Here is a 16585-nt window from a genome sequence, read left to right on the forward strand (position 1 = left end):
CACATCATTTTTTTTATTGCGTACGTCTAGAACAGCGTTTGTCTGTCCGAATGTCTCCACAAACGTACGCCAATCAGAGCTGAGGATCTGGTCACATGACATGGGGACAGCATTTCATAACCATTACAGTTGCATATTTTAGTAAAAGTAAATATAATAACCTTTTGTGGAACGTTTTGGGGTCCCAGCAAGTGTCGTAACATAGGTAGGATGTGTCAGAAATTCCTCAATACAATTATGATTTTGAAATGTGATCGACACTTAACTTGCTTCCAAATCTGGAAGTGAACAGATGATGACGGTCGCTGGTTTGATAATATCTCGATTCAATCGTGATTTAACATTTATATTTTGATATATCAATATTATGGTATTAATTTGTAATTGGAATGATGAATGATGCTGTTTGGAATGAAAATGTAGAGAAGGTGTTGTCAATATCTGACGTTTGACTGAAGGTGGCACAGGAATGTGAAATTTATGGGTTCATCATTTGGCATTCGCCGCTTTTAAAAATTTTGTTTTGCCCAAGTCATTCACGAACCGGATGTCCATGCCTGAAGTCAAAATAATTTAATACTTACATTATTTGCTAACTGGTATCCCCACCCAGGTCATACTATCCTCTTCAACTAAAACATCAAACAAGCCCGGCTACACCGCTGTTACACTATCATCGGTCTTGTTTTTTTTTGGATTTCTTTGTTTACTGTGGTACTCCATTTTTTTCTGGTTTTGTTTGAGACTTTGCTATTCGAATGTCCTCCAGAAAATGTATATTGTGCATTCAGGCTTTGCACTACATGGTTCTCATTTCGGAAGTGGACGAGACCGAGATTTTTAAGATATGTTTGGAATACTGGAACCACTTGGCATCGGAGCTGTATCGTGAAAACCCCATGCCTTCCGCTCCTTCACCGCTGCTTCTCGGGAACCACCACACGGAAGTGCCTCCTCGCCGACAGATCTATCTACCTGTACTCTCTAAGGTTCGCGCATCTGCACTTTGTCATCATCATCACCTCTGCTGTCATTTTTCTTTTCATCCAGCTGCATCTGTTACCGACACGTTACACACATTACACACAATTTAAAACTGTTTTTTATGTTTGGGAAGCAGAAAAGTAATAAATACAGCTCATTTAGAATGGAAATCTGTTGTCAATTTTGTGGGAGACATGGACATAACCAAAACCTTTTCTGGTACATCGTGGATTATCCACCGGTTGAGTAAACCATGTGCTCCAGAAGTCTCGTTAGCCCATCCTCCGCGTAGCGGAACATGGGTTTTCACAATCGTGCTCGTGCCTTTGTTGTAATGGCCCATTCCCCTCACCAGACAATCCAGAGACAATCCTGCATGGGTTTACTGGTACAGGTGTAGCACATCTGATCGATATATATGTTATCTGCTCTTCAGTCTGTTCTTGAGAAATTACCTTGATGGCTCTAATAAATATGCAAACCTGTTGCTTGAGCAGGCCAAGGAAGATGTTTTACTTCAATCGTATCTTATTGGAACCTGGATTTAATATTTGTAGTGTAGCAGTGTGTATTGGAGTGTTATCTTAGAAAATGCCACCTCCTTCAGGAGATAATTTTTGTGTCATGGGATGTAAATGGTCACTAACGATTGTTTCATAGTCATTGGCAGTTACTCAGCCAGGTACTGTAATAATTGGGCCTAAAGATTTCCATGAGATTGTTGCTCAAATCATTGCAGAACCTCCTCCGTGCTTGCCTGTTGGTAGAAGACAGTTAGTAGGCGTCCTTGGGCTGTCTCCAATCGTACCATCTACCACTTGTGGACATAGGGTGAACGGGACTCATCTGACCATATTACATTTCTCCACTGCTCCAAAGTCCAGTCCTGGTGTTCCATGCACCACCTTTTGCGGGCCAACACATTTATTCTCATCATCAAGGGTTTGCATATGGCAGCTCTGCCATGAAACTCAATTTTGTGCAACTCACGATGAGTTGTTTTGATAGACATTGATCGGGTTTGGTGTGTTTTCGGTTCTGTAATCACTTTGGACCTGTTTTCCTGGGATTTTTACTTTTAATTCTTGACAACACGCATCTGTCCCAATTATCCAGCTTGCACTTCAGACCACTGTTGGGCTAGCTTGTAGTTTTTTTTATTTTTTATTTTACTTTTTTCCCAAGCTGCCATTCCTTCGGAGACTGTTCCTCTCAATACCTTATGAGGTTTTGAGGTTTTGGTCACAACCCCCAGCCCTACGAGCTCCAACAATGTCCCCTTTCAAAGTCACAAAGGAATTTATTTAAGAGCGAAATTACAAATTTGATTAAAGACAAACATTGTAGTAGGATTGCGTCAGGATGGTTGTGGGAGTGAAGAGGGTAGAAAGAAGGAGAATGGATGAACTGAGGGAGGAGATTGTTTTGCAGATGAGCTTGACAGGGAGATCGGTGAAATCCCGGCTGAGATGGGCTGGAGACTTGGTGTGGATGGAGAAAGAGAGAATGGCAAAGAGCGGATAAGTTGAGGGATCAAGGTAGGAGGAAAACAGGGTAGACCACGGTTTTGAAGGGAGGATTGTGTGAAGAGAGATATCGGTGACGTGGGGGTGGTTGGCGAGTGGAGAGAGTTGAGGACAGGTGGAAGTGGAGAAGTATCATGGTCAAGGGAGGACTGAAGCTTGGTGCCATCAGACTTCACTCCTTGTAAAGGGAAGAGGACAAGAAGATGTACTCCATCGTGTCCATCATAGTCACCCACTTTGAATACAACAACTTTGGACATATATCGGGGCAAATCCTTCACAAAACACTCCCATCCAACATTCATTAATTAGATTGTAATACAAGTCTATTATTGGGCAAAGTTCCAGCAACATTGGGGCGAATTAACTGTGATTCACACCGACCGGACCTCAATATATGGCTGGCTCCCTATTCAACTGAGGTAGTTGATGATGGACGTTGTGTGACCGTACCAGGTTCGTCTGACAATGGTGAGCCGTATGGCAAAGCCAGAGGAGGTGTTGGTGGTGGAAAATGAACAAGGCGAGGTCGTCCGCGAGTTCATGAAGGACACAGATTCCATCAACCTTTACAAGAACATGAGGGAGACCTTGGGTATGGAGGTGACATGTTTGCTTTCCTGTCAGGTGTGCAGTGATGCGTGCTCATAAAAGAGTTCTTCCAGCCAAAGCTGTTTTATTTTTCAACGGCATGTTACTTTTCCAGTTGCAATAATTGATTATATAGTTGAAAGCGATCTGCAAATAATCAATCCAATATCAGGGATTGATTTCTCAAACTTAATTGTTAAAAAAAATATTCCTCCAAGTTATTCTTGACTTTCCCCCGCTCACCCAGTGTATCTTACCCATTTGGACTATGCGGATACGGAGCGTATCATGACGGAGAAGCTACATGCACAAGTCAACGGACTTGAGTGGTCATGGAAGAACTTGAACACACTTTGTTGGGCCATTGGATCAATCAGTGGTGCCATGCATGAGGAAGATGAGAAGCGGTTTCTGGTTACAGTCATCAAGGTAAGGTCGTCAACACTTTAAACCAATTAGCACTGCGTGTATCGTCAGCAGTTTATTTGAGCAAATTGGAGACGACGTTACTCTGGTTTAGTTTTGTGTTTCGTTTTATCTTTGTGTTATTGTCTCCATTATGCTGACATGTATTCTGCACTTTGAGTCAAGTGCCATCCCAGACCTCGCTGAATGCTTGATATCTCCAATATTTCTTTCACTAACTATTGTCAGCGTTTCTTAGATGCTGCAAGCAAACTACCTCTTAAACCACAATTAAACCCAGCAATAAATTAACACTCACTTAAACGGATATTTAAATATATTTTGTCCAAACGTGCACAAAACATTTTCAGCAATGCTCCAAGTAGAACAGAAATTTTAACAAAAAGTTCTGTTTCGAAGAGATACCTTGTAACACCGTGCATCGGTGGAAGCGCTTTTGGAAGTGCCGTCACAGCGCCAGTAGATTGTTACTAATCCGCCGCATTGGAACACAGCTCGCCGTAGCAATGGATCTTTATGCTGGACAAGAACCATATTCTTTCAAACCCGAATACATTGAAGAACAGCTAAAGAATGTTGAAACTGCGTCTACTTTGGAGGAACCAAGTGACAATGATAGTGACAGCATTGAGGAGAATGTGTGCAGGGAAGGCTTGGAGTGGTAAGAATGCCAACATTGTGAAGACATGCTTGCAGCACATGAATGTGCACGTTGCCAGGACTGGGATTGGCTATATGATGAATTGAATAAAAACGACTGTTCTTGTGTAACTCTAGTTTCTGGGGCCGAGAATATGGCGAACCCGGACGTTTTAGTTATCCTTTTCATTCATTTTTTACTGATTTTATTTTTTATTCATTTTTTACTTATTCATTTTCTTTTTTCTTTTTTTCTTTTTTTTTGCCGTCCTCCAAACAGTGATGACTCCATTTACATCTCCATGTCTGACAACATGGACCAACTTCTATCCACTCATCCCAACTCTCTCTTCCTCATATGTGGCGACTTCAATTGTCATCATGCCAGCTGGCTGGGTGTGGGTTCCTCTCACACCAGCCACGGCACCTCAGCAAAGGACTTCTGCAACTCACTGGGACTGACACAATCTGTCAATTTCCCAACCTGGATCTCAGTCAATGGAGTATCTTCTCTTCTCGACTTGGTTATGACTAACGTCCCTGCAAATGTCTGCTGCTCTTATTCTGCTCCAATCGGTTCTTCTGATCATTTCCTTGTTAAAGTGGGCATCTCTCTGGCCATTCTCAGAGAGCCTCCTCAGCACCGACGAGTCTGGCATTTCACTCAGGCCGACTGGCATGGTCTTCAAGCAGCCATCAATCATCTGGACTGGTCTCCCATCTCTACTGCCTCTGACATCAACTCTTCCTGGGAATTCTTCCAAAGTAAACTGCTCTCTCTCATGCACAGATTTATCCCATCTCGTCTTCAGTTGTCGTACCCCTCTTCCCATCCATGGTACACTGAAGTTTGTGGTGAGGCAGTTGCCATGAAGCAACTTGCCTTCACCTCGTGGAAGGCTAGTCCAACTGAAGGCAATCTCAGCTCCTTTCACAAAGCTCGGAGCAAGTGTGTGTCTACCCTCACGAGAGCCAGGAAACAATATATCTCCACTCTCAAGACTGAAATCTCAAACCTGTCCCCCTCCTCCAAGTCCTGGTGGTGTCTGGTCAGATCTGTTTCTGGTGTTTGTTCCCCTTCCATCCCCTCCCACACCTCAAACGGCTACACAGCTGAAACCGCACGCGAAAAAGCCGAATGCCTCAACTCTGTGTTTGCCTCAAAATCTTGTGTCCCGAACCCACCTCTCTCTCTGTACCCACCTTTCCCAGTCGAACCCAGCTGCTCCTGGACTCTGTGTCTTTCTCTCTTGACAAGGTGGAGAAGTTTTTGTCAAACTTCGACTCTGATTCCGCAACTGGACCAGACGGCATCAGCCCACGGGTCCTAAAATCCTGCTCTGCTGCTCTATCTCACCCTCTCTCTGTTCTATTCTCCCTCTCTTTTCCTCAAGGTCATCTGCCATTTGCTTGGAAATCAGCCAACATTACCACTTTACACAAAAAATGTGCAAAACCGATCCTTGCAACTACAGACCAATCAGCCTGCTCCCAATAATCAGCAAGGTCATTGAATCAATCATCACTTCTGCATCAAATCCTTCCTCTTCTCCAATGGCTTGATCTCTGATCATCAATTTGGATTCAGACCAGGTCATTCTACTCTGGACATGCTGCTTCTGCTGTCTCAACAATGGATGGAGGTCCTTAATGCCAAACAGGAAATCAGAGCTGTATCCCTTGACATATCATGTGCCTTCGATACCATCTGGCACCCCGCTCTGCTCACCATACTCTCCTCCTATGGTATCAATGTAAATCTCCACGCATGGCTTACGGACTTCCTCTCTGGTCGTAGTCAACGTGTGGCCCTGAATGGTTTTCTCTCATCTCCCCTTCCTGTTCAGGCTGGAGTTCCCCAAGGCAGTGTTCTGGGCCCTGTGCTTTTTCTGATCTTCATCAATGATCTTTCCGACTCTCTGGAAAATCCTCTCTATCTCTCTGCGGACGACTCCACTCTCTGCCGCTCTTTACCTCATCCCTCAGCTCGGCAGTCTGCAGCCTCCTCACTCTCTGCAGACCTGGACAAAATCACAGACTGGTCAAACAAGTGGAACATGTCCTTCAATCCTGACAAATCTCACACTCTTACTATGTCTCTCCGAAAAGACCGACTGGATAACCCTCCTATCTACTTTCTGAACAACCCTCTCCAAGAAGTTCTCTCACTCAAGCTTTTGGGTCTCCTTATCTGCCATGATCTTTCCTGGGAAAACCACATTTCCAAGCTGGTCTCCAAAGCCAGTCGCCGACTGGGTATCCTCCATCGTGCGAAGTCTTTCCTTGGCACACCTGAGCTCCTCATCATATACAAGGTGTTCATCCGCAGCTCCCATCCCCCCCCCCCCCTCCCTCTTCCCATGCCTCCCCCCCCCCCCAAGCCCTCTCCCTCCCACAGATCTCCCGAAGTCCCTGCTCCCAAATGTTGTACTTGTGTGCTTCCCCCTCCTGCTCCCTTTGTCAATGTTTTATGTTGTGTCAGTTTGTCTTTTTGTGGTCAATGTTAGCTCTTACACGAGCCTCAATCTTGTATACAAAAAACAACAAAAACAAGTACACATACATTCAAAGTACACCGCCCCATGCCAAATAATTAAATATGCTGCAGCGCGGCATTGCCGGGGCGCCTCCGGCGCCCGGCAATACCGCAGTGCAGCTCATTGAGGCTGCATTGGGAGGGAGAGGTGTACACTAATTGATTGATTAATTGTATAATTAAAATCAATAAAAGATTATCACAAAATATTTTCATAATCAATTGGCTAATCGCATAACTAAACCAGTAGTGCTTCATCCGAAGATGTATCTTTTAGAAATTTAATTAAATAAGTCATTTATAAAAAATTAAATAATTAATTGATTACTCAATAAATAATTAATCGATTAATCAATAAATACTTAATAGATGAAATGATTAATCAATAAATCAAAAATATCCTTGATAGCCACATCACTTGGTCACTCATGTCCAAATATTAGCTTCCCAGCTCAAAAGGTGCCTGAGATATTGGCCAAATGAGAAAGAAAATAAATAAATGATTAATAATGAAAATAAATAAATAATAATCATAAAAAAATTAAATTATTAATCAATTTGGTCAGAGAACACATAAACTACCACTATTTCATCAGAATCTGTAACTTAAAAAAAAAAAAATTTTTTGTCATTAATCGAATAATTAAATAATTAATCGATTAATTGATTAATTAATAAATCAAAAATATCCTTTGCAGCCAAATCACCTGGTCATTGGCATGTCCAAATATCAGCTTCCTAACTCAAAAGGTGCCTGAGTTAATAATGGTCAGAAGATAAATGAAATTTAATTAATTAAATAAGTACTTAATTAAACGCTAATAATTAAATAACTCCTCAATTAATTGATTATTCAAAAAACAAAAAATACCGTATTTGACAAAGGACTTGCTCACTACTGTGCCGAAATTTCAGCTTCCTAGCTCAAAGGATGGCTGAGATATCGTCCGGACAACCAAGAAAGAAAACAAACAAACAAGAAAACAAGTACACATACATTCAAAGTACACCGCCCCCATGCCAAAAAATTAAATATCCTACAGAGCGGCATTGTCGGGGCGCCCGGCAATACCGCAGTGCAGCTCATTGAGGCTGCATTGGGAGGGAGAGGTGTACACTAATTGATTGATTAATTGTATAATTAAAATCAATAAAAGATTTTCACAAAATATTTTCATAATCAATTGGCTAATCGCATAACTAAACCACTAGTGCTTCATCCGAAGATGTATCTTTTAGAAATTTAATTGAATAAGTCATTTATAAAAAAAAAAATAATTAATTGATTACTCCATAAATAATTAATCGATTAATCAATAAATAATTAATAGATGAAATGATTAATCAATAAATCAAAAATATCCTTGATAGCCACATCACTTGGTCACTCATGTCCAAATATTAGCTTCCCAGCTCAAAAGGTGCCTGAGATATTGGCCAAATGAGAAAGAAAATAAATAAATGATTAATAATGAAAATAAATAAATAATAATCATAAAAAAATTAAATTATTAATCAATTTGGTCAGAGAACACATAAACTACCACTATTTCATCAGAATCTGTAACTTAAAAAAAAAAAATTTTTTGGTCATTAATCGAATAATTAAATAATTAATCGATTAATTGATTAATTAATAAATCAAAAATATCCTTTGCAGCCAAATCACCTGGTCATTGGCATGTCCAAATATCAGATTCCTAACTCAAAAGGTGCCTGAGTTAATGGTCAGAAGAGAAAGGAAATTTGATTAATTAAATAAGTACTTAATTAATCGCTAATAATTAAATAACTCCTCAATTTTATTGATTAATCAAAAAAAAAAAATACCGTTTTTGAGAAAGGACTTGCTCACTATTGTGCCAAAATTTCAGCTTCCTAGCTCAAAGGATGGCTGAGATATCGCCCGGACAACCAAGAAAGAAAACAAACAAGTACACATACATTCAAAGTACACCGCCCCATGCCAAATAATTAAATATGCTGCAGCGCGGCATTGCCGGGGCGCCTCCGGCGCCCGGCAATACCGCAGTGCAGCTCATTAAGGCTGCATTGGGAGGGAGAGGTGTACACTAATTGATTGATTAATTGTATAATTAAAATCAATAAAAGATTATCACAAAATATTTTCATAATCAATTGGCTAATCGCATAACTAAACCACTAGTGCTTCATCCGAAGATGTATCTTTTAGAAATTTAATTAAATAAGTCATTTATAAAAAATTAAATAATTAATTGATTACTCAATAAATAATTAATCGATTAATCAATAAATAATTAATAGATGAAATGATTAATCAATAAATCAAAAATATCCTTGATAGCCACATCACTTGGTCACTTATGTCCAAATATTAGCTTCCCAGCTCAAAAGGTGCCTGAGATATTGGCCAAATGAGAAAGAAAATAAATAAATGATTAATAATGAAAATAAATAAATAATAATCATAAAAAAATTAAATTATTAATCAATTTGGTCAGAGAACACATAAACTACCACTATTTCATCAGAATCTGTAACTTAAAAAAAAAATTTTTTTGGGTCATTAATCGAATAATTAAATAATTAATCGATTAATTGATTAATTAATAAATCAAAAATATCCTTTGCAGCCAAATCACCTGGTCATTGGCATGTCCAAATATCAGCTTCCTAACTCAAAAGGTGCCTGAGTTAATAATGGTCAGAAGAGAAATGAAATTTAATTAATTAAATAAGTACTTAATTAAACGCTAATAATTAAATAACTCCTCAATTAATTGATTATTCAAAAAACAAAAAATACCGTATTTGACAAAGGACTTGCTCACGACTGTGCCGAAATTTCAGCTTCCTAGCTCAAAGGATGGCTGAGATATCGTCCGGACAACCAAGAAAGAAAACAAACAAGAAAGAAAACAAACAAGTACACATACATTCAAAGTACACCGCCCCATGCCAAATAATTAAATATGCTGCAGCGCGGCATTGCCGGGGCGCCTCTGGCGCCCGGCAATACCGCAGTGCAGCTCATTGAGGCTGCATTGAGAGGGAGAGGTGTACACTAATTGATTGATTAATTGTATAATTAAAATCAATAAAAGATTATCACAAAATATTTTCATAATCAATTGGCGAATCGCATAACTAAACCACTAGTGCTTCATCCGAAGATGTATCTTTTAGAAATTTAATTAAATAAGTCATTTATAAAAAATTAAATAATTAATTGATTACTCAATAAATAATTAATCGATTAATCAATAAATAATTAATAGATGAAATGATTAATCAATAAATCAAAAATATCCTTGATAGCCACATCACTTGGTCACTCATGTCCAAATATTAGCTTCCCAGCTCAAAAGGTGCCTGAGATATTGGCCAAATGAGAAAGAAAATAAATAAATGATTAATAATGAAAATAAATAAATAATAATCATAAAAAAATTAAATTATTAATCAATTTGGTCAGAGAACACATAAACTACCACTATTTCATCAGAATCTGTAACTTTAAAAAAAAAAATTTTTTTGTCATTAATCGAATAATTAAATAATTAATCGATTAATTGATTAATTAATAAATCAAAAATATCCTTTGCAGCCAAATCACCTGGTCATTGGCATGTCCAAATATCAGCTTCCTAACTCAAAAGGTGCCTGAGTTAATAATGGTCAGAAGATAAATGAAATTTAATTAATTAAATAAGTACTTAATTAAACGCTAATAATTAAATAACTCCTCAATTAATTGATTATTCAAAAAACAAAAAATACCGTATTTGACAAAGGACTTGCTCACTACTGTGCCGAAATTTCAGCTTCCTAGCTCAAAGGATGGCTGAGATATCGTCCGGACAACCAAGAAAGAAAACAAACAAACAAGAAAACAAACAAGTACACATACATTCAAAGTACACCGCCCCATGCCAAATAATTAAATATGCTGCAGCGCGGCATTGCCGGGGCGCCTCTGGCGCCCGGCAATACCGCAGTGCAGCTCATTGAGGCTGCATTGGGAGGGAGAGGTGTACACTAATTGATTGATTAATTGTATAATTAAAATCAATAAAAGATTATCACAAAATATTTTCATAATCAATTGGCTAATCGCATAACTAAACCAGTAGTGCTTCATCCGAAGATGTATCTTTTAGAAATTTAATTAAATAAGTCATTTATAAAAAATTAAATAATTAATTGATTACTCAATAAATAATTAATCGATTAATCAATAAATAATTAATAGATGAAATGATTAATCAATAAACCAAAAATATCCTTGATAGCCACATCACTTGGTCACTCGTGTCCAAATATTAGCTTCCCAGCTCAAAAGGTGCCTGAGATATTGGCCAAATGAGAAAGAAAATAAATAAATGATTAATAATGAAAATAAATAAATAATAATCATAAAAAAATTAAATTATTAATCAATTTGGTCAGAGAACACATAAACTACCACTATTTCATCAGAATCTGTAACTTTAAAAAAAAAAATTTTTTTGTCATTAATCGAATAATTAAATAATTAATCGATTAATTGATTAATTAATAAATCAAAAATATTCTTTGCAGCCAAATCACCTGGTCATTGGCATGTCCAAATATCAGCTTCCTAACTCAAAAGGTGCCTGAGTTAATAATGGTCAGAAGATAAATGAAATTTAATTAATTAAATAAGTACTTAATTAAACGCTAATAATTAAATAACTCCTCAATTAATTGATTATTCAAAAAACAAAAAATACCGTATTTGACAAAGGACTTGCTCACTACTGTGCCGAAATTTCAGCTTCCTAGCTCAAAGGATGGCTGAGATATCGCCCGGACAACCAAGAAAACAAGAAAGAAAGCAAGAAAGCAAGAAACCAGAGTGAAAACTGAGTACTCTCTTTCAGCGTGCGTCACTGCCGAGCCCCCTTTGGTGGCCGGCAATGACGATTTGCAATGCCTGGAGATGGCATAGGAAAGGAGCGGTGTACAACAAACAACCAGAGTGAAAACTGAGTACTCTCTTTCAGCGTGCGTCACTGCCGAGCCCCCTTTGGTGCCCGGCAATGACGATTTGCAATGCCTGGAGATGGCATAGGAAAGGAGCGGTGTACAACAAGTACACATACATTCAAAGTACACCGCCCCATGCCAAATAATTAAATATGCTGCAGCGCGGCATTGCCGGGGCGCCTCTGGCGCCCGGCAATACCGCAGTGCAGCTCATTGAGGCTGCATTGGGAGGGAGAGGTGTACACTAATTGATTGATTAATTGTATAATTAAAATCAATAAAAGATTATCACAAAATATTTTCATAATCAATTGGCTAATCGCATAACTAAACCAGTAGTGCTTCATCCGAAGATGTATCTTTTAGAAATTTAATTAAATAAGTCATTTATAAAAAATTAAATAATTAATTGATTACTCAATAAATAATTAATCGATTAATCAATAAATAATTAATAGATGAAATGATTAATCAATAAACCAAAAATATCCTTGATAGCCACATCACTTGGTCACTCGTGTCCAAATATTAGCTTCCCAGCTCAAAAGGTGCCTGAGATATTGGCCAAATGAGAAAGAAAATAAATAAATGATTAATAATGAAAATAAATAAATAATAATCATAAAAAAATTAAATTATTAATCAATTTGGTCAGAGAACACATAAACTACCACTATTTCATCAGAATCTGTAACTTTAAAAAAAAATTTTTTTTTGTCATTAATCGAATAATTAAATAATTAATCGATTAATTGATTAATTAATAAATCAAAAATATTCTTTGCAGCCAAATCACCTGGTCATTGGCATGTCCAAATATCAGCTTCCTAACTCAAAAGGTGCCTGAGTTAATAATGGTCAGAAGATAAATGAAATTTAATTAATTAAATAAGTACTTAATTAAACGCTAATAATTAAATAACTCCTCAATTAATTGATTATTCAAAAAACAAAAAATACCGTATTTGACAAAGGACTTGCTCACTACTGTGCCGAAATTTCAGCTTCCTAGCTCAAAGGATGGCTGAGATATCGCCCGGACAACCAAGAAAACAAGAAAGAAAGCAAGAAAGCAAGAAACCAGAGTGAAAACTGAGTACTCTCTTTCAGCGTGCGTCACTGCCGAGCCCCCTTTGGTGCCCGGCAATGACGATTTGCAATGCCTGGAGATGGCATAGGAAAGGAGCGGTGTACAACAAGAAACCAGAGTGAAAACTGAGTACTCTCTTTCAGCGTGCGTCACTGCCGAGCCCCCTTTGGTGCCCGGCAATGACGATTTGCAATGCCTGGAGATGGCATAGGAAAGGAGCGGTGTACAACAAACAAGAAACCAGAGTGAAAACTGAGTACTCTCTTTCAGCGTGCGTCACTGCCGAGCCCCCTTTGGTGCCCGGCAATGACGATTTGCAATGCCTGGAGATGGCATAGGAAAGGAGCGGTGTACAACAAGTACACATACATTCAAAGTACACCGCCCCATGCCAAATAATTAAATATGCTGCAGCGCGGCATTGCCGGGGCGCCTCTGGCGCCCGGCAATACCGCAGTGCAGCTCATTGAGGCTGCATTGGGAGGGAGAGGTGTACACTAATTGATTGATTAATTGTATAATTAAAATCAATAAAAGATTATCACAAAATATTTTCATAATCAATTGGCTAATCGCATAACTAAACCAGTAGTGCTTCATCCGAAGATGTATCTTTTAGAAATTTAATTAAATAAGTCATTTATAAAAAATTAAATAATTAATTGATTACTCAATAAATAATTAATCGATTAATCAATAAATAATTAATAGATGAAATGATTAATCAATAAACCAAAAATATCCTTGATAGCCACATCACTTGGTCACTCGTGTCCAAATATTAGCTTCCCAGCTCAAAAGGTGCCTGAGATATTGGCCAAATGAGAAAGAAAATAAATAAATGATTAATAATGAAAATAAATAAATAATAATCATAAAAAAATTAAATTATTAATCAATTTGGTCAGAGAACACATAAACTACCACTATTTCATCAGAATCTGTAACTTTAAAAAAAATTTTTTTTTTGTCATTAATCGAATAATTAAATAATTAATCGATTAATTGATTAATTAATAAATCAAAAATATTCTTTGCAGCCAAATCACCTGGTCATTGGCATGTCCAAATATCAGCTTCCTAACTCAAAAGGTGCCTGAGTTAATAATGGTCAGAAGATAAATGAAATTTAATTAATTAAATAAGTACTTAATTAAACGCTAATAATTAAATAACTCCTCAATTAATTGATTATTCAAAAAACAAAAAATACCGTATTTGACAAAGGACTTGCTCACTACTGTGCCGAAATTTCAGCTTCCTAGCTCAAAGGATGGCTGAGATATCGCCCGGACAACCAAGAAAACAAGAAAGAAAGCAAGAAAGCAAGAAACCAGAGTGAAAACTGAGTACTCTCTTTCAGCGTGCGTCACTGCCGAGCCCCCTTTGGTGCCCGGCAATGACGATTTGCAATGCCTGGAGATGGCATAGGAAAGGAGCGGTGTACAACAAGAAACCAGAGTGAAAACTGAGTACTCTCTTTCAGCGTGCGTCACTGCCGAGCCCCCTTTGGTGCCCGGCAATGACGATTTGCAATGCCTGGAGATGGCATAGGAAAGGAGCGGTGTACAACAAACAAGAAACCAGAGTGAAAACTGAGTACTCTCTTTCAGCGTGCGTCACTGCCGAGCCCCCTTTGGTGCCCGGCAATGACGATTTGCAATGCCTGGAGATGGCATAGGAAAGGAGCGGTGTACAACAAGTACAAATACATTCAAAGTACACCGCCCCATGCCAAATAATTAAATATGCTGCAGCGCGGCATTGCCGGGGCGCCTCAGGCACCCGGCAATACCGCAGTGCAGCTCATTGAGGCTGCATTGGGAGGGAGAGGTGTACACTAATTGATTGATTAATTGTATAATTAAAATCAATAAAAGATTATCACAAAATATTTTCATAATCAATTGGCTAATCGCAAAACTAAACCACTAGTGCTTCATCCGAAGATGTATCTTTTAGAAATTTAATTAAATAAGTCATTTATAAAAAATTAAATAATTAATTGATTACTCAATAAATAATTAATCGATTAATCAATAAATAATTAATAGATGAAATGATTAATCAATAAATCAAAAATATCCTTGATAGCCACATCACTTGGTCACTCATGTCCAAATATTAGCTTCCCAGCTCAAAAGGTGCCTGAGATATTGGCCAAATGAGAAAGAAAATAAATAAATGATTAATAATGAAAATAAATAAATAATAATCATAAAAAAATTAAATTATTAATCAATTTGGTCAGAGAACACATAAACTACCACTATTTCATCAGAATCTGTAACTAAAAAAAAATTTTTTTTTTCTCATTAATCGAATAATTAAATAATTAATCGATTAATTGATTAATTAATAAATCAAAAATATCCTTTGCAGCCAAATCACCTGGTCATTGGCATGTCCAAATATCAGCTTCCTAACTCAAAAGGTGCCTGAGTTAATGGTCAGAAGAGAAAGGAAATTTGATTAATTAAATAAGTACTTAATTAATCGCTAATAATTAAATAACTCCTCAATTTAATGATTAATCAAAAAACAAAAAATACCGTTTTTGACAAAGGACTTGCTCACTATTGTGCCGAAATTTCAGCTTCCTAGCTCAAAGGATGGCTGAGATATCGCCCGGACAAACAAACAAACAAGAAAGAAAGAAAGAAAACAAGTACACATACATTCAAAGTACACCGCCCCATGCCAAATAATTAAATATGCTGCAGCGCGGCATTGCCGGGGCGCCTCCGGCGCCCGGCAATACCGCAGTGCAGCTCATTGAGGCTGCATTGGGAGGGAGAGGTGTACACTAATTGATTGATTAATTGTATAATTAAAATCAATAAAAGATTATCACAAAATATTTTCATAATCAATTGGCTAATCGCATAACTAAACCAGTAGTGCTTCATCCGAAGATGTATCTTTTAGAAATTTAATTAAATAAGTCATTTATAAAAAATTAAATAATTAATTGATTACTCAATAAATAATTAATCGATTAATCAATAAATACTTAATAGATGAAATGATTAATCAATAAATCAAAAATATCCTTGATAGCCACATCACTTGGTCACTCATGTCCAAATATTAGCTTCCCAGCTCAAAAGGTGCCTGAGATATTGGCCAAATGAGAAAGAAAATAAATAAATGATTAATAATGAAAATAAATAAATAATAATCATAAAAAAATTAAATTATTAATCAATTTGGTCAGAGAACACATAAACTACCACTATTTCATCAGAATCTGTAACTTAAAAAAAAAAAATTTTTTTGTCATTAATCGAATAATTAAATAATTAATCGATTAATTGATTAATTAATAAATCAAAAATATCCTTTGCAGCCAAATCACCTGGTCATTGGCATGTCCAAATATCAGCTTCCTAACTCAAAAGGTGCCTGAGTTAATAATGGTCAGAAGATAAATGAAATTTAATTAATTAAATAAGTACTTAATTAAACGCTAATAATTAAATAACTCCTCAATTAATTGATTATTCAAAAAACAAAAAATACCGTATTTGACAAAGGACTTGCTCACTACTGTGCCGAAATTTCAGCTTCCTAGCTCAAAGGATGGCTGAGATATCGTCCGGACAACCAAGAAAGCAAACAAGAAAGAAAACAAACAAGAAAACAAACAAACAAGAAAGAAACCAGAGTGAAAACTGAGTACTCTCTTTCAGCGTGCGTCACTGCCGAGCCCCCTTTGGTGCCCGGCAATGACGATTTGCAATGCCTGGAGATGGCATAGGAAAGGAGCGGTGTACAACAAACAAACAAACAACCATAGTG

At 37.3% G+C, this 16585-nt stretch overlaps 1 protein-coding gene across 1 annotated transcript in view; it reads left to right on the plus strand.

Annotated features, from left to right (window-relative positions):
• The window catches only part of XPO1 (exportin 1), a 108904-nt gene that overhangs the window by 45956 nt on the left and 46363 nt on the right, over positions 1–16585 (plus strand). Inside the window, exons 12-14 of the mRNA XM_068128363.2 lie at positions 792–989; positions 2967–3105; positions 3349–3530. Coding sequence (XP_067984464.1) covers positions 792–989; positions 2967–3105; positions 3349–3530 — 519 coding nt within the window. The remainder of the gene's footprint in view (positions 1–791; positions 990–2966; positions 3106–3348; positions 3531–16585) is intronic.

This window comes from Myxine glutinosa, chromosome 9, assembly GCF_964187855.1.
Source record: "Myxine glutinosa chromosome 9, kmMyxGlut1.1, whole genome shotgun sequence".
In the NCBI taxonomy this organism is placed as follows: Eukaryota; Metazoa; Chordata; class Myxini; order Myxiniformes; family Myxinidae; genus Myxine; species Myxine glutinosa.